This window comes from Polypterus senegalus, chromosome 8, assembly GCF_016835505.1.
Source record: "Polypterus senegalus isolate Bchr_013 chromosome 8, ASM1683550v1, whole genome shotgun sequence".
NCBI classification, from domain to species: domain Eukaryota; kingdom Metazoa; phylum Chordata; class Cladistia; order Polypteriformes; family Polypteridae; genus Polypterus; species Polypterus senegalus.
In genome coordinates, this window is record NC_053161.1 from 168,315,729 (window position 1) to 168,340,932 (window position 25,204).

The following is a 25,204-nucleotide window of genomic DNA, read 5'->3' on the forward strand; positions in this document are numbered from 1 at the left end:
TTTCAGTGTTTTTCTGTTTCTTAATCTATTTGTGTATTCTTCCTGTCCGATGCTAAGCACTTGATCTAATTCTTCCAGGCTCAAATCAATAACCTGTTTTTGTAGGCTGCCTAACTCATCGTTTGGTTCTTTTTCTCTTGGGGCTTCCCCCTTTAACAGGGGGAGGCCTGATCTTTTCCCCATGCCCCCTGTTTTTTGTGTCCTTTTTCATTTCTCACAGTTTTATCTGACATGCCCTCATCCCAATCCTCATTGTCTTCAGATTCATCTCCCGGTTTATCACACATGTACCTCCAATGTCTGCGATCTTTGCCTTCAGCCTCACCCCTGTCTTTCAATGGAGCATCCCCTACTTCTACGAGTGCCAGTTCCCGAACCTCAGGGTGTGTTTTCTCCAGCCGTCTGGAGTTTTTTTGTTTTTTCTTTCTGTCCCCCCTGGCCATTGAACCTTACTCTTATTCGATGTTAATTAATGTTAATTTATTTTGTTTTATAATTGTCTTTCATTTTTCTATTCTTTAATATGTAAAGCTACTGTTTGTATGAAAATGTGCTATAGAAATAAATGTTGTTGTTGTTGTTGAAAAACTGACTTCTTGCATCTTTTTTCCATTCTCGTTAGTTTTTTTTCCCCATGTTTCTTTCTGTTTATCCCACTCTTCTGCAAAACCCAATCCTGGATTTTCAAGTTCCTTCATTATGGTTCTATAATAAGTTTTTCCATAATTCCTCAGTATTTCACCTGTGTTTTGACATTCCCGCAAGGTTTTTCTCAAACTACCATAACCTACACCCTTTTATTTTCAGTCTGCCGCTCCTCTTTAGAAGATACATCCGTCTCCTCCCACCACACAAGGCTGTCATCTATTTTACTGTTGCATGCCTGGTGCTGCCTCTGAGCTGATCTAAGCTCTCGCTCTTCTAATTCATCCTGTCCTGCTTTTCCCGTTTCTCCTTCTAACTCTTCCTCCTCATCTCACACCGCTATTTGCCCTTTAAACTCTACTTTTCCTTTTAACAATGGGAATTCGTATGACATATCCAACGGCGGTGCTGACGGGGTCCTACTCTCTATCTCTCCATCACCAAAGCACCGACTCATCCTTTCTTGGGGTGTTGCTTCTTTTCATTGATTCACCCACAACCCACAAACATGTGCATGTTATCTCTCTTTTCGCTAGCATCTTTTGTTTTATAATTCTTTATGTGCGTTATCATTTCTTCACAGAGTCCCAGATTAAATGAGCCTTTTTGGGGCCAGCAGGTCTTAAGACCTCATGTTCTCTTATGCCATTTTTGAGACAATTTTTCAATGAGTTCTTTTGGAGGGGAACGTTACCCCCCAACATGTCCACGGGCAACACATGCATCCATTTCAATTCCCTGTAGTTGTTGGCTTCCTACTGCCAATCTCAAATTTGGATCTCTATTTAAATTATGTTTGATTTTGCACAGGACCTTCCTCATTGTGAGTGCTGGCAGCACAAATCTTCCTATGGCATTTCTTGGACACCAGTTTACTCTTCTGGCTATGATACTGTGTTCAACACCAGGATCCATCAGTACCTCTCCTGTTATTCCTTATCCTCTCTCAAAGCCACGATTTATTCCCTCGTGTAAGTAAGCTCTAAATGTCCCTCAAAAGGAATTACAATAAAATGAAGTCTGTTAGACTCCACTAACTCGTCCAAAGTAGCTCCTAATTTTCTTATTGTCCAATTTCTTCCAATCACAGTTTCCCAATCTATATAGAGCCACTCTTCCCACACCTCATCCAAATTTGATATTTCTGTCATAGCCCTCAGTAAAAAACCTGTAGCACCCCTCTGTTAGTTCGCACGGCTGTCCTGCTGCTTTTATGTAAAAATCCTCGTTCCAATAGTGTGTATGCACACCATGAGTTATTTGCAACACCCTATCGGCGATGTGCTCTTGTGCCATAAAAAATGAATGCCTAACTCTCCCACAACTTGTATTCACAATAATAAATCTGCACTATATTTTTCTCAGCCTTCCAGTATTCACACAGGACTCTTCCTGTATTTTGATCTGTGGCTCCTGCTATCTTTTCTTTTTTCTCCTCAACAATCTGTAATATTCTTATTTTTATTCCACTCTTACGCAAATATTTATCTATTTTTAGCACTGTTCTTTTTGTTTCTTTTCTTGCTGTCCTTTTGCTCCAATTTGTTCCACTGAACGTGTATGTATGGGTGAGTAGACCAAATCCTGATTCCCATCAACCACACTTCCATTACTTTTATTCTCCTTCGAATACATGTCGTAAAAACGTTCAATACTATGTTTTCTTTTCTACCCCACAACTTATATCCTCCGTAACAATATTTTTTCCATACACGTCTCCGAACGGTGTACAGAGTCAAAATCAAATATCTAAACAATATCCTTCTTCTTTTACTGCTTACTGAAAGTTTTTTCTCTACTCTTCCTCCTACAGGGTGCAATTTATTTACAGCTACTTTTACACGCATAGGTTTCTCTATGTTCTTTAAAGTAATATAGTCCTTTATTTTTGCACACAAAAACTTGCACACATTATATATATATATATATATATATATTGTGAAAGCCGGCCCAGGCACAGACAGACGGACATCATATTTCACCCAACACACTTTTTATTTACACTAATTATTTACAAGTTTTTCTCACGTGCACTCACAAACCCCAGTGCCTCCTGCACCGATTCCCCCAAGTCCAGGCCACACAGTTCTACTGCCTTTCTCCTGGCCGCCTCCAGTCCTTCCTCTCGCTCCGACCTCTTCCACCCGACTTCCGCTCTAGACTCAAGGGAGGCGGCCCCTTATATAATGCTCCCGGATGAGCACCAGGTGTTCCCGGCATTCCCTCCATGGCCACTCCCCAGCGTGGCGGAAGTGTCGGCTGTCCTCCCGGCAGCTCTCCGGGCGCCACATTAAGTCTTCCCCCCAGCACTTCCTGGTGTGGCGGAAGTGCTGGGCTCCAGGGTTCCTCAGGCACATTACCCGAGGCCCCCAATACAACCAGGGCGATCGCCCCCTCGCGGTCTAGAGGAGGCACAAGCCCTCCTCTCGTCCTCCTGGGCGTCCCGGCCGGGCTCCATATATATATATATATATATATATATATATATATATATATATATATATATATATATATATATTTTTCTACATTCCCTAAAGTCCACACTCGTAATCACTCAGCAATTTTTGCACCTTGCGTGCTTGCCCTAGTGCCCTGTCTTTGCCCTACGCTAGTTTTGCACCTTTTTGCCACACACGCGCTACACTCTGCACCTTTGTGCTTCACTCGCCGTGTCGCTTTAATGCGCTCCACACGCACCCGCACTGATGTGCTCTCATCCGCCTCGTCACTTTAATGCGCTCCACACGCTCTTTGCACTTGCGTGCTTTCCTTAACCTATCAATAAAAACAAAAAACTTTTCTATTCCCTTATCTGTCCCTAATACTAGCACACTCACACCACCTGTTTCATCGAGCAGTCCTTCCACTTGCTCTCCCTATGGCAAGCTTGGAAGCGGTACCTAAACAGGACTTTTACCTACACATAGCAGCCCCCGTCTCTAATCCGGGGCGGTAACGATAGTCCTCCAGTCGCAACTGAAACTAACTCTTTTACTGAGGCACAGTCAGAAGAGGCTGTCAGCGCAATATTGCTGCAGCTTTTTCCCTCAGACTGGCTCTCTCTCGAAAGCGGCTTGCAGGCGGCCGGCAATTTATCGCCTCTTAAATGCCTTCCCGCTCACGCTACACTGGAGAACATTTACAGCCACAGCAAGGGGTGATAGTTCAGGAATTCCACGCCTATCTATGCACGGTTTGCCGTCATCACGGTAACCTTAGTATTCATAGGCTTTCAGCACACAACTTCACCACGTGCAGTCCTCCATCACCCTAGGATCGGAGCGTTTTCCGTTAAACCTTTAAACAATTCAAATTTCCATTATTTACTGCACTTTAACATTTATACAACCACACTCACATTCGCTGTACAGACTTCACACATTCCGTTTAAGTCTGTATGCCCATTCTTTTGTCCTTCCATGTTCTTATTAGAGAGGCTTTCTGCCGCTGTCTCCGTTGCGGACGCTCCTTGCAACTTCACACAAATAGGTTTTTAGCGAAATATCGCTTACCTTTCCAGGTGGCCACCGTCTGTGTTCATTTCGTAGAGCACCGTCCCGTTGTCGGGTCTCCAGTAGCCTTTTCCTTTGTCACGTCGGGGTCGCCAAATTCTGACGAAGAGAAATCTCGTCACACCAAAAGGTTTTCACCTGAAATGAAGGCTATTAGGAGACATAGGATAGGCAAACAGAGTATACAGCTTTATTTCAATAAAACAATAACACGGACTCAACACAATTCGCCCAAATCGAGTCGAGCCCTGAACAATCCAAAAATTACAGTTTTTATTATCATTTCTTATCACTCTGACCTCGCTCAAAACAGCTCATTCGCTACTCATTTCTGACTCCTTTTTCTGTAGCTGGCCTGTCAAATTTTTCCACAATAAATACTATTATCTTTATCTTTTAGTATTGGTCTGTAATTTTCTGCTTCGCTTATTTTAATTGAGTTTACAGACATTCCCCTTTTTCTCCATCCTTGGGCTGTCTTATCTTACCACTTCCCTTCCTTGGTCTTCGAGCAATTTTATATTAGTGGCTAAAGCTAAGCTTGAATTAAAAAATAAATATGGCATGTGTCTTTATTTAACCATTCGCTTAACAGGCCTGACTTGCATTAATATTTGCACTAAAGTTAATGTTTATATATTTTTCTATATTTATTTTGTGCTAATACATGACTATACTAATTTTGTTTTCCATACATCAAGTTGATCTTTTACAAGTTTTGAGATATGCAGTGATGCTTTTATTAGATCACACTGATATCCTTGGTGTTGTCCTTCTATAAACGCCATTCTTATGTTTTCCTTCACATGAACAGAGACCTTCTCAAGCCCCAGAGGTTTCTGCAGGCCCTTTCTCTGCCTCTCCGAGTTCCTTTTCACCTCTGCGTTGATGCCATGATCTTTGCAGGATGACAGTTCTGAAACTCCTCCATTTTTGTAGAGAGTTTTGGTTCCTAAGGATTGATGAAAACCCAGGGCTTCCAAAATGGTTTTATCACTTTTTCCAGCTTTATACAGCTCTTCAATTCTTCTAAGGTTCTTGTGACATCCTTTAAGAGTATCTGGATGAAACATCGAAGCTTTGGATTACACATTGAAACACTGGATTGGAGAAACAACGTCGGCTGACATGCTGACATTATTCTTGTATTATAAAGTGAAAAAGACTGTGTGTTCTGTGCTACTTCTGTGTAAGAGTCAATTAAATACAAGTTTTTCCCCTAAAAAACTTGTTTTGGTAGCTGCTGTGAGGGAGTTTTTATAGTTTGTTTTTCATATTTACAAGGGTGGTTTTGCTTTTTTTTTTTGTAATCCATAGAAGAACAATGGCATTTGAGTATTACTCAAAATTTTGGGTTTGTGGAGCAGAGGATGGAGAAAGCTTGTGCAGTAACCAGCAAGTCAGTGTCTTAGCAACAAACAGTTGAGAGTAGCTGAGATTCGTCAGTAGAAAGAAGTTAAACGTTTACATATCATGCAGGGTGGATTTAAAGAAATTAATAAAAACTCTGCAGTAGGTATAAAGAGATAAAAAAGAAGCTGCAAAGGAAAAAAAAAACAGCTCAATAAGTCATAGAAGATGAAAAACCTCAATGCTAATGGCGTTTGAGAGCAACCATTAAGAAAGATATTAGGGTCTCTAAAAGACAGTTACAGAGAAATATTGCAGATTAGGCAAAGATGAGCTGACAACATTCATCCAGTATTTAATAGTAAAAGAACAGTTGAGAAGGTGAAGTGCATCACAAACAATAAAGGGGAATTACAATACACAGACAGTGAAATACGAAATGCTGTAAACTTGCAATTTTCTGAAGCTTTCACATGTGAAAAGTGGAAAACCTCTCAGTTGTAACAGGGACTACTAAGGAGGTACTGAGAGATTTGGAAATTGTAGAGAGAGAAGTGCTGCTGAGATTAAATAGGCTGAAATCAAACAAATCGCCAGGACCAGATGCTATTTACCCTCAAGTATATATATATATATATATATATATATATATATATATTGTCACACACATGCACATGGGGGCAGTCACAGGTTCAATTAGTGTAATTAGTCAGCCAGACCGGGTTGGCTCTCACCTGATCCTCTCTCCTCTTGTTCCTTAGCACTTCAACCAAAGACCCTGCTACTCAATGACATCACCACCGGTCCGCCCACTATTGATGTCACTTCTGGCAACCTCTGTTGATGTCATTTCTGGTACTTAGAATCCATCTTACTGCTACCTCACTTCCTGTTCCGGGTCTCCCGACTCCACCTCTTCCTTTGTTCCATCATATTTAAGACTAGTATATATCCGTTAAGTCAGTTCAGTTGTGAACTCCACATCTGTAAATAATTGTTTTGTTAAATTTGCTGATTTTTTTCAGTGTGCAGAGTGGCCATCCCCAAACCTTTTTCACTCTGCTGGCTGCTTATTTAAAAACCACAGGAACAGAGCTTAGAAGTGCAACCCTATAGGGGGCCGTTGTAAATAAATGTGTGTGATGATTCAAACAATGTCTGCCTGTCTGTGTCCGGGCTGTTTCTCACTATAAATATATAAATATACATATAAATAGCCGATCCCAGCCAAAACAGGGTGCAAGGCAGGAACCAATCCTGGGAAGGGCGCCAACCCACCGCAGGACACCCACACACCAAGCACACACACTAGGGCCAATTTAGAATCATCAATCCACCTAACCTGCATGTCTTTGGACTGTGGGAGGAAACCCACACAGACACGGGGAGAACATGCAAACTCCATGCAGGGAGGTCCCGGGAAGCGAACCCGGGTCTCCTAACTGCAAGGCAGCTGCGCTACCCACTGTGCCACCATGCTGCCCATATATATAGTCAGATTTGGAATATATAAAGTCATTCCAAAATATATATAGTCATTCCCGAATGTATAAAGTCAGTGTTGGAATACATAAAGTCATTCCTGATTATATAAAGTCAGCGTCGGAGTATATAAACTCATTCCTGAATATATAAATTTAAAGTCAGATTATATTGATTTTGATTGAAACGACTCAGGCACATACTGAAATAAGTTAACAACAAAAACTTATTCAGAAAAAAAATATATATATATATATATATATATAAAAAACTGCTCAGTTAATGTATTCAAACTGATGTATATGCCTGGCATTTTGAACACTATATTTATTTATTCTTTTTGTATGGGCGTATTGTTGGACGAACCTCAGAAGCCCGATTGACTCTGAGTAGCTTCTGTCGAAGTGATAGCATTGCTTTAAGGAGGATTTCTGATGTTATGTAGAGTTGTTGCTGTTGTAGTTCCAGGTTCAAGTGGTCTGGGGATTTTAGCTGCTGTCTTAACAGGCCTTGTGTACCACTAGAAATCCTATTAAAATGGACAATGCCCACTTTGACCTGGACAGTCATGGAGTATCTGGTGTTTTGACATAAACACTTGATGTGTGGCCTGTGCTGCTCCCCCTCCTAGGCCTGCTGTGGCAGGTGGTCTGTGAGCCTCAGTGACCCCTGTATGATGTCTGGAGATTAGTGCTGCTGACCAGGACTATAAACTGTAATTGTGACATTGGTGACTAGTATTTTGATTGTGATTTAAATTGTGCTTCTTTTATTTAACAAGACGGTATCTTTTATAGTTTGAAGAAAAATGATGCTATAAATTAGTTTCATACACAATTTCACAATCTTATCTCTTCTTCTAATTTCATGTTTTAAAATACTAGCACAGTGAAATGTCGGTTTAGTAAAAGGTGCAGAATGGTGAAATGTTAACTTTTTGTGTGTTTCGATCACATCGTGTATTTAGGACTCTCTGTTACTGGATATGCTAGGCCTTACATCTGTCTTTCTTTGTGTGTCTTGTTGCCTTTGTTCATTGGACATTACACTAGGCATGGATGGCAGACATTTTCTTTTTTAAATGTATTGAGAGATGTTTGTCTGATTGTTAGTTTATCCGTGAATAATATGTGAAAATAAAGCAATTTTGTTCTATATGACTTTTTTTTCTTTCTAAAGTTACTGTATATAATTTTGATGTAATCCTCTTTGCCTTTGTTAATTTACTTAACAACCAGAGCAGCAGTGAGATAAGCACTTTGTGTTGCCTGTGCAGTTTTATCACTCCTAGGTTTAGCATGACTGGTCTGCCTCAGTGGTCCTCAGAGTGATGTTGTGTGGAGATTTGTGTTCATGACTGGGTGAGCCTAAGAGGAGGTGGCAGACAAAGAACAATCCACGAATGGCCCTCACGCTCGTCTTGATCCATTCACAGAACTTAGAGGGATTGAATTCCCTGTCAGGAAGGCTTGTACAGTGGCATACAAAAATTTGGGCACCCTGGAAAAAAATTCTGATACTGTGACTAAGTAAGTAAAAGATGACCTGATTTCCAAATGGCATAAAGTTGAAGATGACAGATTTCTTTAATATTTTAAGCAAGACTACTTTTTCATTTCCTTCATTTATCATTTCACAATAACAAAAAGGTAAAAGGGCATGACGGAAAAGTGTGGACATCTGCATGGTCGGTACTTAGTAACACCCCATTTAGCACAAATCTCAGCCTGTAAACACTTTTTTTGTGGCCAGCTAAGAGTCTTTCAGTTCTTATTTGGGAGGTTTTCATCCATTTTCCTAATAAAATGCTGCTAGTTCTGTGAGATTCTTGGACCTTCTTGCATGCATTGCTCTTTTGAGTTCTGTGCACAGATTCCGATAGATAGATAGATAGATAGATAGATAGATAGATACCTCATTAATCCCAAGGGGAAATTCATAAATTTCCGTTAGATGTTTAGGTCAGTGGACTGTGAGAGCCATGCCAGAACCTTAAGCTTGGGCCTTTTGAGGTTGTCCATTGTGACTTTTGAGGTGCAGTTCTGATTGTTATCCTGTTGTAGAAGCCATACTCTTTTAGCTTTTTTTAGATGGTGTGATGTTTGCTTCCTGAATTTTCTGGTATTTAATTGAATTCATTCTTCTCTCTACCAGTGAGAATTTCCCAGTGCTACTTGCTGCAACACAAGCCTGAATGAAACATGACCGATCTACCACCTTGCTTAACAGTCAGAGACGTGTTCTTGTCATGGAATTCTGTGCCCTTTTTTCCACAAACACACCTTTGCACATGTTGGCAAAAAAAGATCTTTTTGACTTCATCAGTTCACATGATTTGGTCCCAAAATGCATCAGGCTTGTTTAGATGTTCATTTACAAACTTATGATGCTGAAGTTTGTGGTGAGGACATAGTAAATGTTTCTTTTGATGGCTTTTTCTTGTAGGTCATGTTTGTGGTGGTGTCGCTGCACAGTTGAAGGGTGCATCAACTCTCCAGAGTTTGACTATAAAAAAAACCTCCAGGAAGGTTTAGCAAACAGGAGTTTCGATTTGCCTTTGTATCAATCCAGTTCTCTTGGAAAGTTGTCTTGGTCTTCCAGACCTCAACTTGACTTCCACTGTTGCTGCTAACTTCCATTTCTTAATAACGTTACAAACTGAGGAAACAGCTACTAGATATCCTTTTCTTGCTTTGTGGGCATCAGCTATTTTATTTCTCAGAATGCTAGGCAACTGCTTAGAGGATTCCATTGTTACTGATTGTTGTTACAAGGTTTGAAGAGTCAGAGAATTTCTACAGCTTTTCAGTTTGCATCACCTGGCCATTCCTAATGATGACTGTGAACAAGACAAAGTCCTAAGGAGCTAATTAAAGTCTGACATCTTGGGGGAAAAAAGTTATCTGAGACCTCTGATCACTTGGGGTGCCCATACATTGGTGGAGTACTCCTTCCTTTTTTCACTCTAAAAACAATAATAATACACAAATCTTGCTTAAAAATGCTGAAAAGAATGTTTCATCTTCTCTTTATTGCTTTTGGAGATCGATTTGTCTTCTATTGACTTAACTAGGTCACAGTAACAGATATTTTGATCAGAGGTCCCCAAACCTGTGCCTACCACTGTATGTGGGATGACATGAAAGTGTTCATCTTGGTAGGAAAACGACAATCTGCCTGACAGAGTATATCGTGCATCCAAGTGATGGATGAATTAAATGATGGAACCCTACACTTTTCACTATAGAAAATGGTTGGGAATCTAAAATGATAAATTCCAATTATTTTTTACGATTACTCTTTGATTGTTTCCTGTCCTCATCATATTCCTGGTTCTTGTCAAACAGCGACGTTACTGATGTCTGAAACAAATTTCATTCCTTAGCGGTTTTCCTGTTTTCACTGCATTGTTGAAGTTGGTGAGCTCAGCTGAGTGCTGTAATATCAATCAATCATTCAATCAACATTTATTTATATAGCACATATTCATACAAAAAATGTAGCTCAAAGTGCTTTACAAAATGAATAGAAAAATAGAAGACCAATAAAAATAAACATAAGTCAACATTAATTAACATAGAATAAGTAAGGTCCGATGGCCAGGGTGGACAGAAAAAAAAAAACTCCAAAGGCTGGAGAAAAAAATAAAATCTGTAGGGGTTCCAGACCAAGAGACCGCCCAGTCCCCTCTGGGCAATCTACCTAACATAAATCAAACAGTCCTCTTTGTATTTAGGGTTTTCATGGAAGGACCTGATGATGATGATGGTCACGTAGACTTCTGGCTTTCAGTCCATCAATGTTGGTGCCTCATGATGCTTTGAGTAGGTGGTGGTGGCGCAGGCCGCCACCACAAAGAAACGGAAAAGAAACAGAAGAGAGTAGGGGTCAGTACGGATTTTGGAGCCACTGTGAATATTTATTATGATGAATTGAACATACAGAGTATCAGGATTAAGTTAAATTGAAGTTATAAAAAGGCCATGTTAAAGTAATGTGTTTTCAGCAGTGTTTTAAAGTGCTCTACTGTATCAGCCTGGCGAATTCCTATTGGCAGGCTATTCCAGATTTTAGGTGCATAGCAGCAGAAGGCCGCCTCACCACTTCTTTTAAGTTTAGCTGTTGGAATTCTAAGGAGACACTCATTTGAGGATCTGAGGTTACGATTTGGAATATAACGTGTCAGACATTCCGATATATAAGATGGGGCGAGATTATTTAAGGCTTTATAAACCATAAGCAGAATTTTAAAGTCAATCCTGAATGACACAGGCAACCAGTGTAGTGACATCAAAACTGGAGAAATGTGCTCAGATTTTCTTTTCTTAGTTAGAATTCTAGCAGCTGCATTCTGCACTCGTTGCAAACGATTTATGTCTTTCTTGGGTAGTCGTGAGAGGAGTGCGTTACAGTAATCTAGTCGACTGAAAACTAATTTCTCAGCATCTTTCAATGATATAAGAGGTCTAACTTTTGCTATGTTTCTTAAGTGAAAAAATGCTGTCCTAGTGGTCTGATGAATATGCAATTTAAAGTTCAGGTTACAGTCAACGGTTACCCCTAAGTTTTTTACTTCCGTCTTAACTTTTAATCCTAAAATCCTACCTACAAGAGTCTGATCAGATTATTACACAACTACACAACTAACCTTTTTCATTTTAAACTTTACAGATATCATTCCCATCACTTTTCAGATACTTTTAGGATACTTCAGAAACAGCAGTTTTCTTCTCCAGTTTCCACTTCATGCTGTCTGTCAGTACTGCACATGCCATCAGATTAACATATTCTGTGTCACAAAATCAGCAGACCAATCAGCCAACTGGTAACCTGATTTCACAACAACAACCAAAAGATGGACAATTTTGATTGAAGGCTGATTGATTGTGCCGCACTTCTGTTTAGTTCGGGTGTATTTCTTTAATTATTGAGCTCGTCATTGAGTGCAGGCTTGGAGTGCTTGACATTTCCAGCAATGATACCATAAGAGACAATAATTACATACATGAACACACATTTGATCAAATAAAAAGTAAAATCGAGCAAATTTTTGTTTATTTAACATTCAGACAGTATAATGTTGAGTTCAAATGTCACTGGCGTGTCACAAAGCTGGCCAGTCCTGGTGTCACCTGCCACTCCCCTTTAGGGCAGAAACACCAACAGCTCCGCTGACCCTGGGTTTTCAATTCAACTCAATTCAATCATCAATTGCTGTTTATTGATTTGGTGATTTAAAGAAGCCATTTTGTAGTTTGTTTTGCTGTCAACTGGTTTTACTCTAATTGTGCATAAATGTCAGGATACTGATTCTGATTATTAAAGGTGAATTTTTTTCATGTTTGGCCTGTCAGTCTGTTTTATTTAGGACCCTCCATAATGTTTGAAACAAAGAAAAAAAATATTTTGTTTACCCCTCTGCTCTACAGTTTAAAATTACAAATCAAACAATTCCGATATGATTAAAGTGAACATTACAGAATTTCATTTAAGTGTATTTGTTGTCCCGGACACAGACTGGCAGACACACTTATGTCACCCAGCACACATTTATTCTCCATTCTTATTTACAGTTCAGTACTCACAAGCCCCCCAATACCCCTCAGTCCAGGCCAATACAATGCCTTCTCTCTCTCTCTGTCTTCTCCTCTTCAGGCCGCCTCCTGCCTCCTTCAGAGACCTTGTCCAATCTTCCATCCGACTCTTGTCCCCCACTGGCCCCTTTAAATAAATACCCAGATGTGCTCCAGGTGTGTTCCCGGAAATTTCTCACCTACACGCCCCAGCGTGACGGAAGTGCCGGCTGTCTCCCCGGAAGCACTCCGGGTGTCTCTGTTCCTCTTCCCCCCAGCACTTCCTGATGTGGCAGAAGTGCTGAGGTCCAGGGTCTTCCAGGTATTGGGGTCCCACTGGCGGTAACCTCGGGTCCCTACAGGGTCCAGCTTCCCAGCTCTTTACCCGTGGCGCCCAGGGTGGTCGCCACTCGAGGTCTGGAGGAGGCACAAGCCCTCCTCCGGTCTTCTCAGGCGTCCCGGCTGGGTACCACCTCCATCCGGGTACCACATTGTATACATTTTGGTCACACTTTTTCTACATGTCCCCCACATTTCAGGGCACTGTAACGTTTGGGGCAACTGGCACGATGGCCATTTGTGATTCCTGAGAATGTGTTTCACTGCTTTAGTCCTGCAGGGATAAGAAACTTCGACTTGCTACTACCTTCAGATTACCTTTGGACTTTGTAGTTGCCATTTGGCCAACATGAGGATAAGAGCTGTGCTACTGGAAGTCAAAGAAGCCATTTTGAGCTTGAAAAACATTAATAAAATCATTAGATACATCAGTAAAACTTTAGGATTACCTAATTTAATTGTCTGGAATAATAAGAAGAAAGAACACACGGATGAGCTCAGTAATCATAATCATAAAACATTACCTGCCTTCTTCCAGTATGTGGATTGTAAAACTCGGGGAAACAGGACTATTGACCTACTATATGCAAACGTTAAAGACGCATACAGCGCCACCCCACTGCCTGCGCTTGGGAAAGCAGATATTAACCTGGTTCTACTTCAGCCTCAATACAAACCAAGAGTGAGGGCGCTACCTACAACCACACGCTCATTCAGGAAGTGGTCCCCTGAGGCAGAGCAGGCTCTGAGAGACTGCTTTGGAACTACAGACTGGAATATACTGCTGGGGTCACATAGTGAGGACATTGAAGAGGCTGTTGAATGCACAACTGATTACATCAACTTCTGTATGGACATTGTAGTTCCAGTAAGAACAGTACGCTGCTATGCTAACAACAAGCCATGGATTACAAGTGACATCAAGGGCCTTTTGAACCAGAAGAAAAGGGCTTTTAAAGGTGGTGATAAGCATGAGCTGAAGTGCGTGCAGAAGGAACTCCGAGTCCAGCTCAGGGCGGCGAAAGAGCAGTACAGGAGAAAGCTGGAGCAGAAGTTGCAGAACAACAGTATGAAGGAAGTGTGGGATGGGATGAAGATTATCACTGGCTGCAGCTCGAGCGGGTGCCGCAATCGAGACAGACGTGGAGAGAGTAAACCAAATGAACAACTTCTTTAATAGGTTTGATCACAGTAACCCACTCTCACCTCGGAGTACTGCATCCTCCAACCATCCTTCTGCTGATACCAGCATAGGTGAGACATCCCCACCCACAATTACAGCAGCCCAGGTGAGCAGAGAGCTGAAAAGACTTTGTGCCAGCAAAGCAGCGGGTCCAGATGGTGTATCGCCACGATTGCTGAAGGCCTGTGCGTTGGAACTGGGGAGTCCTCTACAGCGCATCTTCAACCTGAGCCTGGAACAGGGGAGAGTCCCAAGGCTTTGGAAAACATCTTGTATCACTCCTGTCCCAAAGGTATCACGTCCTAGTGAGCTGAATGACTTCCGGCCTGTTGCTCTGGCGTCACATCTGATGAAGACCATGGAGCGGCTGCTGCTTCACCACCTGAGGCCACAGGTCCGTCACGCCCTCGACCCTCTGCAGTTCGCATACCAGGAGAAGGTGGGAGCGGAGGATGCCATCATCTATATGCTACACGATCCCTCTCCCACCTGGACAGAGGCAGTGGTGCTGTAAGAATTATGTTTTGGACTTCTCTAGGCCTTCAACACCATCCAACCTCTGCTCCTTAGGGATAAGCTGACTGAGATGGGAGTAGACTCACACCTGTGGCATGGATTGTGGACTATCTTACAGACAGACCTCAATATGTGCGTCTTGGGAACTGCAGGTCTGACATTGTGTTCAGCAATACAGGGCGCCGAGGGACTGTACTTTCTCGGTCCTGTTCAATCTATATACATCAGACTTCCAATATGACTCGAGTCCTGCCACATGCAAAAGTTAAGCTGATGACACTGCTATTGTGGGCTGCATCAGGAGTGGGCAGGAGGAGGAGTACAGAAAGTTAATCAAAGACTTTGTTAAATGGTGCGACTCAAACCACTTACACCTTAACACCAGCAAGACCAAGGAGCTGGTGGTGGATTTTAGGAGGCCCAGGCCCCTCATGGACCCTGTGATCATCAGAGGTGACTGTGTGCAGAGGGTGCAGACCTATAAATATCTGGGAGTGCAGCTGGATGACAAATTGGACTGGACTGCCAATACTGATGCTCTATGTAAGAAAGGTCAGAGCAGACTATACTTTCTGAGAAGGTTGGCATCCTTCAACATCTGCAGTAAGATGCTGCAGATGTTCTACCAGACGGTTGTGGCGAGTGCCCTCTTCTACGGTGGTGTGCTGGGGTGGCAGCATAAAGATGAAAGACGCCTCACGCCTGGACAAACTTGTTAAGAAGGCAGGCTCCATTGTAGGATTAAAGTTGGACAGTTTAACATCTGTGGCAGAGCGACGGGCACTAAGCAAACTCCTGTCAATCATGAAGAATCCACTGCATCCACTTAACAGTGTCATCTCCAGGCAGAGGAGTAGCTTCAGTGACAGACTTTTGTCATTGTCCTGCTCCACTGACAGACTGAGGAGATCGTTCCTCCCCACACTATCGACTCTTCAATTCCACCCGGGAGTAAATGCTAACATTAATTTTATTTTAATTCTTTTCATTTTTATTACAATTTAATTTAATATTGTTTCTTTGTATCAGTATACTGCTGCTGGATTATGTGAATTTCCCTTGGGATTAATATCTATCTATCTATCTATCTATCTATCTATCTATCTATCTATCTATCTAATCACAAAGGGATTATCAGGCCAACTAACACCACCACTGCTGAGGACAGAAGAAGTTGCTGCTGATTGCATTTTGATCACGACTGGCACATCCTGATGGAAACAATACTGTATGTAATTCTGAAGCATCTTAAGTATACCATCTCATACAGGTGACATGATGAGGCTCCGGGTGACTGCAAGATTCCTCACCGGTCAGCCAGTTCACACTGAAAACCAGATATTGCCAAATAACGAACAGCTGTTATGACCTGTGACAGAACTGGGATTGTGTGATTTCTGTGTGATGGTCTCTGTAATGAAGGCTCCATTTCTGCACACAGTTCAAAGAGGACAACTGTGGAAAGTCTAAATCGTCTTATAATTCAGTCACCATCATCAGCCAAAAAATAATTGTGATCCCTGAAAACTCACTCCTTGTGTAGCCTGTCAAACTTTAGAATTCTAAAGTTTGAGATTTTCTGTTTAGTTCATCATTTTGCCACCTGGTATTGCTAAAATGCCAACATCAAAAAGTCTTCATGGGACTTATGATTACTCAAAACCTGCTGTAACATTAAGCCAATTTCCACGGCAAGTTCTGGTTTTATAAATCCTGACTTTTGCATAAGAAATGGCTTACACACGTTTCCAACCAAAAGGAAGTTTTACACATGCAGCCCTAGTGAGTAACCCTAACCTAACAACTACTAAAAACAACTTGAAATCAAACAAATCGCCAGGCCCAGATAATATTTATCCTCGTGTTCTTAAGGAGGCTAGTGAGTACAAATATAAACCCTTGACACGTATTTTTAGGAAGTCACTGTGCACTGGAGAGATTCCAAAGGACTGGAAAATGGCAAATATCATCCCATTATATAAAAAGGGTGACAGGGCAGATCCAAGCAACTATAGGCCAGTAAGCTTAACAAGCATCACAGGAAAATTAATGGAAGGAATTATTAAGGATAAGATTGAGCAACACATGGCAAGGACAGGAGTTATTCTGAACAGTCAGCATGGGTTCAGAAGAGGGAGGTCGTGTTTTACTAACATGTTGGAATTCTATGAGGTTGCAACAAAAGCATACGATCAAAGTGGAGCTTATGATATTATTTATCTGGACTTTCAGAAAGCATTTGATAAGGTGCCACATGAGAGGTTGGGCATCAAGTTAAAAGAAGTGGGAGTTCAGGGTGATGTTTTTAGATGGGTGCAGAATTGGCTCAGACACAGGAAGCAGAGGGTGATGGTGCGAAGAACCGCTTCAGAACTGGCCGATATCAAGAGTGGTGGCCAGCAGGGGTTAGTGCTAGGGCCATTGCTAGTTTTAATATATATATATAAATGATTTAGATAGGAATATAAGTAACAAGCTGGTTAAGTTTGCAGAGGATACCAAGATAGGTGGATTAGCAGATAATTTGGAATCCGTTATATCATTACAGAAGGACTTGGATAGCATACAGGCTTGGGCAGATTTGTGGCAGATGAAATTTAATGTCAGTAAATGTAAAAGTATTACACATAGGAAGTAAACATATTAGGTTTGAATACACAATGGGCGGTCGGAAAATCGAGAGTACACCTTATGAGAAGGATTTAGGAGTCATAGTGGACTCAAAGCTATCAACTTCCCAACAGTGTTCAGAAGCCATTAAGAAGGCTAACAGAATGTTAGGATATATAACACGATCTGTGGAGTACAAGTCCAAGGAGGTTCTGCTCAACCTTTATAATGCACTGGTGAGGCCTCATCTTGAGTACTGTGTGCAGTTTTGGTCTCCAGGCTACAAAAAGGACATAGCAGCATTAGAAAAGGTCCAGAGAAGAGCGACTAGGCTGATTCCAGGGCTACAGGGGTTGAATTATGAGGAAAGATTAAAAGAGCTGAGCCTTTACAGTTTAAGCAAAAGAAGTTTAAGAGGTGACGTGATTGAAGTGTTTAAAATTCTGAAGGGAATTAGTACAGTGGATCGAGACTTGTATTTTAAAATGAGCTCATCAAGAACACGGGGACACAGTTGGAAACTTGTTAAGGGTAAATTTCGCACAAACATTAGGAAGTTTTTCTTTACACAAAGAACGATAGACACTTGGAATAAGCTACCAAGTAGTGTGGTAGACAGTAAGACGTTAGGGACTTTCAAAACTCGACTTGATGTTTTCTTGAAGGAAACAAGTGGATAGGACTGGCAAGCTTTGTTGGGCTGAATGGCCTGTTCTCCTCTAGATTGTTCTAATGTTCAAATGTACCATCCCAAATGCTAACGTGGAGCTACCTGGGTTTAGCACAGTTAGAGCGGACAGAGACGCAAGTACCTGCGGAAAGAAGAAACGAGGAGGACTCGCTCTCTACGTCAATACAAAGTGGTGCAACTCAGGACATGTAAACGTTAAAATCTCCACTTGCTGCAGGGACATCGAACTGTTGGCCGTAAGTCTGCGCCCTATTACTTGCCCAGAGAGTTTGGACACGTGATTGCTGTTATTGTTTACATCCCCTCAAGCGAGCGCGGAGATGGCGAGTGACATCATCCATTCCGCAGTTGCTAAGTTACAAACGCAGCACCCTGAGGCACTTGTGCTAATCGCTGGAGACTTTAACCATGTAATGCTGGACAAAACATTCCTGCCTTCTCCCAGTATGTGGATTGTAACACTTGGGGAAACAGGACTATCGACCTACTGTATGCAAACGTTAAAGACGCATACAGTGCCACCCGCTGCCTGCGCTTGGGAAAGCAGATCATAACCTGGTTCTGCTTCAGCCTCAATACAAACCAAGAGTGAGGGCGCTACCTACAACTACACGCTCATTCAGGAAGTGGTCCCCTGAGGCAGAGCAGGCTCTGAGAGACTGCTTTGGAACTACAGACTGGGATATATTGCTTGGGTCACATAGTGAGAACATTGAAGAGGCTGTTGAATGCACAACTGATTACATCAACTTCTGTATGGACATTGTAGTTCCAGTAAGAACAGTATGCTGCTATGCTAACAACAAGCCATGGGTTACAAGTGACATCAAGGGCCTTTTGAACCAGAAGAAAAGGGCTTTTAAAGGTGGTGATCAGCATGAGCTCAAGCGTGCAGAAGGAACTCGAGTCCAGCTCAGGGCGAAAGAGCAGTACAGGAGAAAGCTGGAGCAGAAGTTGCAGAACAACAGCATGAAGGAAGTGTGGGATGGGATGAAGATTATCACTGGCTGCACCTGAAGCGGGTGCGCCATCGAGAGAGTGGAGAGAGCAAACCAAATGAACAACTTCTTTAATAGGTTTGATCACCTAACCCACTCTCACCTCGAGTACTGCATCCTCCAACCATCCTTCTGCTGATACCAGCATAGGTGAGACATCCCCACCCACAATTACAGCAGCCCAGGTGAGCAGAGAGCTGAAAAGACTTTGTGCCAGCAAAGCAGCGGGTCCAGATGGTGTATCGCCACGATTGCTGAAGGCCTGTGCGTTGGAACTGGGGAGTCCTCTACAGCGCATCTTCAACCTGAGCCTGGAACAGGGAGAGTCCCAAGGCTTTGGAAAACATCTTGTATCACTCCTGTCCCAAAGGTATCACGTCCTAGTGAGCTGAATGACTTCCGGCCTGTTGCTCTGACGTCACATCTGATGAAGACCATGGAGCGGCTGCTGCTTCACCACCTGAGGCCACAGGTCCACCGCCCTCGACCCTCTGCAGTTCGCATACCAGGAGAAGGTGGGAGCGGAGGATGCCATCATCTATATGCTACAACGATCCCTCTCCCACCTGGACAGAGGCAGTGGTGCTGTAAGAATTATGTTTTGGACTTCTCTAGCGCCTTCAACACCATCCAACCTCTGCTCCTTAGAGACAAGCTGACTGAGATGGGAGTAGATTCACACCTTGTGGCATGGATTGTGGACTATCTTACAGACAGACCTCAATATGTGCGTCTTGGGAACTGCAGGTCTGACATTGTGTGCAGCAATACAGGGCGCCGCGAGGGACTGTACTTTCTCCGGTCCTGTTCAATCTATATACATCAGACTTCCAATATGACTCGGAGTCCTGCCACATGCAAAAATTTGCTGATGACACTGCTATTGTGGGCTGCATCAGGAGTGGGCAGGAGGAGGAGTACAGGAAGTTAATCAAAGACTTTGTTAAATGGTGCGACTCAAACCACTTACACCTTAACACCAGCAAGACCAAGGAGCTGGTGGTGGATTTTAGGAGGCCCAGGCCCCTCATGGACCCTGTGATCATCAGAGGTGACTGTGTGCAGAGGGTGCAGACCTTTAAATATCTGGGAGTGCAGCTGGATGACAAATTGGACTGGACTGCCAATACTGATGCTCTATGTAAGAAAGGTCAGAGCAGACTATACTTTCTGAGAAGGTTGGCATCCTTCAACATCTGCAGTAAGATGCTGCAGATGTTCTACCAACGGTTGTGGCGAGTGCCCTCTTCTACGGTGGTGTGCTGGGGTGGCAGCATAAAGATGAAAGACGCCTCACGCCTGGACAAACTTGTTAAGAAGGCAGGCTCTATTGTAGGAGTAAAGTTGGACAGTTTAACATCTGTGGCAGAGTGACGGGCATTAAGCAAACTCCTGTCAATCATGAATAATCCACTGCATCCACTGAACAGTGTCATCTCCAGGCAGAGGAGTAGCTTCAGTGACAGACTTTTGTCACTGTCCTGCTCCACTGACAGACTGAGGAGATCGTTCCTCCCCACACTATCGACTCTTCTATTCCACCCGGGGGAGTAAATGCTAACATTACTCAGTTATTGTCTGCTTTTTTTTTTTTTTTCATTTTTCATTTTATTACTATTTAATTAATATTGTTTCTTTGTATCAGTATATTGCTGCTGGATTATGTGAATTTCCCCTTGGGATTAATAAAGTATCTATCTATCAATCTATCTATCCCTAACAAATCAAGTGTCTTTTCATGTATAACTAAAGTTTTATAATTACTTGTGCTCATAGGTTGTCCCTAATTTCAGCCAGCATGTATTTAATGTGAGTTAATGTTGGTAATAAGGCAGTGGATTGAAAGTAAAATTTTTTTTTTTTTACTTTATACAGGAAATAAATATAACTCGTGCTTGGAATGTGGCAAGGAATTCTCTGACAGGAGTGCTCTTCAGGTCCACACTAGAGTTCACACCGGAGAGAAGCCGTATTACTGTAATGAATGTGGTAAACAGTTTTCACAAATTGGCAATCTTCAGAGACACACAAGAGTTCACACGGGAGAGAAGCCATATTGCTGTAATGAATGTGGCAGACAATTCTCTGACAGAAGCAGTTTTCAAATCCACACAAGAATTCACACTGGAGAAAAGTCATACTGCTGTGTGGAATGTGGCCAAAAATTTTATGACATGAGCAATCTGAAGTACCACACTAGAGTTCACACTGGAGAGAAGCCGTATCACTGTAATGAATGTGGTAAACAGTTTTCAAATATAAGCAACCTGAAGAACCACACTAGAGTTCACACGGGAGAGAAGCCGTATTGCTGCAATGAATGTGGTAAACAGTTTACAGTACTGGGGAATCTTCAGAGACACACTAGAGTTCACAACAGGAGAGAAGTACAGCTGAACAGTTCCGAGTAAAGAGTGAGGTTCACTCGTGCCTGGACAGTAAGCACATGTAACCGACTGGAATCTGTCCTACTTGCTGTTGTGTCAGAAAGAAGGCAACATGGAGGAGAAACAGAAGTTTGTTTCCATTCCATTTCAAGAAAAAAAAGAACAGGGCATCATACACACAGCGTCTTGTCAATGCTGATTAAATAATAAATCAAGTAAATTACTAATTGTTGTGATATGAGATTTTGCATTTAACTTGATAAATATTTTGTATGTCTTTATTTGTAATTTAGGCAAAGTAATGTAATTTAGTGTTACTTTGGTGAGAGGCATTCGTGTTTGCCCCCCCCCTTTACGACGAAGTTTCTTTGTAATTTTTCAACAGAGTTGGGAGAGGATGTGTCTTAAACCAGTTTGGCAAGTATTTCTCTGCTAAAGTCTTTCAAACCCCCGCAAGGAAGCCAGGATGTCTAACATATGGTTTGGGGACAGGTGTAAAGATGTTCTATTTCCCCCATTGATCAGAGGTATGGCTGTTTGGAATTGGCTTGTCTCAGAGGCCTTTAAGTACCATGATGTCCTATTGGCTGTAGGGGTTGGACAGAACATCTACAGTATAAATGTACGTGCTTAACCTCACAATCTCTCTGTCTTACTAACATCTAAAAGAAGCATTTCTTTTGCTAACCTGTGATGATGTAGAAGTATCTTTCTCTTGCTAACAACTGATGAAGACCATCACACCATGAACTGATGAAGACAACACAATGAAGAGCACAGCTCAGCAGACATATTGAAGATGCCTTAACTAGAGACATTTTAAGTAACTACAAGTCTGTGTGCCACCTGAGTTACACATCACCATTTTATCAGGTTGTATGGTTGCCAATATTCAAATGTACTTTGCATTTTGTTATTATTTATTAATATTATCATTAATACATTATTTTATGTGTAACGTAACTCCTGCTTTTCTTTTTACTACATCTAATTGCCTGAGGTTATAGATATAGAAGGGAAGGTGGGGATAAGTTATATACAATAATACCTTATAAACAGTGGTAAGTCTGTGAGATTAGGCATTCTAAGGCTACATATTAATAATACAATAGGGGAAAGTAGTGCAATATATGTTACTCTACCAAGATAAAACACTAATACCGTATTGGCCCGAATACAACGCAACCTTTTTTGACTAAATATTTCCTGTTCAAAAGTGGACTCGTGTTAAATTTGAGGACTAGGCAATTCAATGTAACAACTCTTCTTATTAGTACGCCTATGCCTCCGACCGAGCAGCGTGTTGGTCGCGCGTGCCATATTCGGTATAGTTCTGATCAGTTCGAGTACATTAGACTACACAAGAGTTTCTAGCTCCGGTGGAATCGCTGGTTTCGAGCATTTCGATTCTGGCGCGCGTCCGGCGTACGCCAGCAAGTGGCTATTGTGTCTATGATTCACAGGTAAGTGTAGTCCACGTCTCTCGCAACTGTTATAGTAGTAATCTGCATGTTTGCTCTAGTGGCATGTTCTTTATTGCCCATAAAAAATGAGCGAGAGTTATAATAGTAGTTTTGAGAAAAAAGGCTCATCAAAGAGATAAATAAATAAAGGTACCACAAGAACCTTCGATATGAATTTTAAGATTATGGTTGCAAACGAGGCAGAGAGAACGAAGAACATGAGAGCTTCAAGGAAATACGGAGTTCCAGAAGTAAATGTCCGTCTCTGGAGAAAAGATTTAACGAAATATATGAATGCAAATTCCTCAAGAAAATCTTTTAGTGGACAAAAAATAGGAAGGTTTAAAGAAGTTGAGCAGCGAGTGGTAAAATTCGTAATAGAAAAGCGAAATGAAGGATTCCCAATATCCCGTGAAGTTATAAAATTTAAAGCGTTAGAAGAGGCTGCTAATTTAAACATCACTAAAATGGACTTCAAAGCAAGTATGGGTTGGTGTAAAATAATGAAATGGTTTATCACTATGACGGTGGAATTCTTTGAATTCTTTTATGAAAAAATGAATGGATCGCGTTAAATTCTGATTTTTTTTCTAAAATCTTCATGAAAAAATTGGGGGCCGCGTTAAATTTGGGCCGATACGGCAATTACAAATTTAACCTAATAATGCAAAATCATAGAATTTAAATCCAGAATATACAAATTACCATGTTGTACACCATGCTGAATTACATTAAAATGCTGTGGCAGCAAGATAAAAGAATAAATGCTTTTTTTTGTTAATAAAATCTACAAAAAGTGCATACATGAACTAAAAAAAAAAAAACAATAATAAAAAAAAACACGTTGCTTATTAGATGCTTGAGCATTTCCAAATAACATACGTGTCAAATAAAATACAATTACAAAAGGCTTGGGGAGAGCTGACTTACCTCTACAGCATCCTGTAGGCCTCTGGAGGTGCACTAGCAATGGTAACCTGTCAAAGACAGCTTGTTTTAGACTAAATATCAAAACTATTTGATGTGTTATGACTGATGGTCACTGACAGTGAGTCACCACGATGAAGTCACTTCACCTGCCTGTGCTAATTCTGAAAAAACAAAAGAAATATAAGCAATTGTGTCTCAAATGCTGTTATTATTATTACTGTTAAACAGATTAATAAAGTCACACCCTCGACCAGAAGAGGTTTCCTGTTCCCGACACACTTTGCATTCTGCTATCTTGGTTTACCTACAGCGTGCTTACTTGTTTGTTGTTGTAAATTGTTTGTTGCTTTGATTAAATTACAAAATACTGCAATTCACCAGTTTGTCATCTGCCCGTGACTCCTGCACTCGGCTTTCTGTTTTTTGAACTCTGCTCATTAGCACATTTTCCAGAGGTCCCTGAAACTCCTCTTTTACATGATCTTCGAGTCGGAAGCTAAACAGACCAACCGGAGAGTAAAGTGGACAAGGTGGAGTGTATGGAGGAGCTTAACCTCGTCTGTAGTGAACTGAGCATCGATGCAGACGAGAACACCTGACCTGACATCCCTGTGTTCAGACAAATTCCAGCTAACACACCATAGACAACCCGTCAGCAGCACTACAGTCTTTCAGCCAAGGCCACTGAGAAGTAAGGATTTCAGCTCACCCTTCAAACTGGGATGTGGGGTTCTGCTCTTCCAGAGCTAACATGTCCTCCATCGTGAGCTCCAAGCAAAGTGTGAGTAGCAAAACAGAAAAGTGCTGTTAGCGCACCTTCGCAGAAAAGTACCTGATCAGTTAAATCGGACCACTGCAGCAAAATATCCAGTGTACATACAACTTTAAGCAGTCTCTGTTTTTTTCTCGTCAGGACAAGTGACAACAAGAAACTTGCTGAACTGGAGGAGTTGGAGCAGCAGATGGAGGAGTACGATAGAGCCGATAAGTTATGCATCCAGCTTGATAATCAAGTGCAGGACGCTCTTCACCAACGGGAGAGTTTAATGCAAAGGCCGTCTAGGCAGTGGCGTCTTAGACAAGCTGGAAGGGACTTGCAGGAGGCTTCAGCCTTTCTGAAACAGAATGAGGATGAAGAATGTTTATCTCTGCGTGGTTGTCAGTCTGCTGACTTTTTTTTTCTAGGAGTCAATGTGGACTATCAAGTGGCACTATTGTGGCGTTGTCGTCCAGCTCTGCAATGAATGGATTCTCCTTTCTTTACATGGATCACCGAGGAGGCTCGCTACCCTTAAAAGGACTCGCCTTTTGTCACACTAGTTAGAAAACCATGCGCCTTTACTGACTTGCCATTTATATTGGCTCTCTTGCAACTGATGATGTAATGCCAGCTCACAACTGGGTGACTTATCCCTTACTGGTGTAACTTGTCAGTGCCGTTATATAGCCCTCCCATTGAAGTTGCCTTCTCCAGCACCACTTCCAACTGAAATGGCAGCATGGTCTTTTCTCTCACTTCAGTTGT

The 25,204-nt window shown here is 41.8% G+C and overlaps 1 protein-coding gene across 1 annotated transcript in view; it reads left to right on the forward strand.

Annotated features, from left to right (window-relative positions):
* The window catches only part of LOC120534689 (zinc finger protein 79-like), a 38,032-nt gene extending 13,109 nt beyond the window's left edge, over window positions 1-24,923 (forward strand). Inside the window, exons 3-5 of the mRNA XM_039762280.1 lie at window positions 20,775-21,184; window positions 24,121-24,209; window positions 24,593-24,923. Of these exons, the coding sequence (XP_039618214.1) occupies window positions 20,775-21,184; window positions 24,121-24,209; window positions 24,593-24,923 (830 nt within the window). The remainder of the gene's footprint in view (window positions 1-20,774; window positions 21,185-24,120; window positions 24,210-24,592) is intronic.
* The last annotated feature ends 281 nt before the right edge of the window (window positions 24,924-25,204 follow it).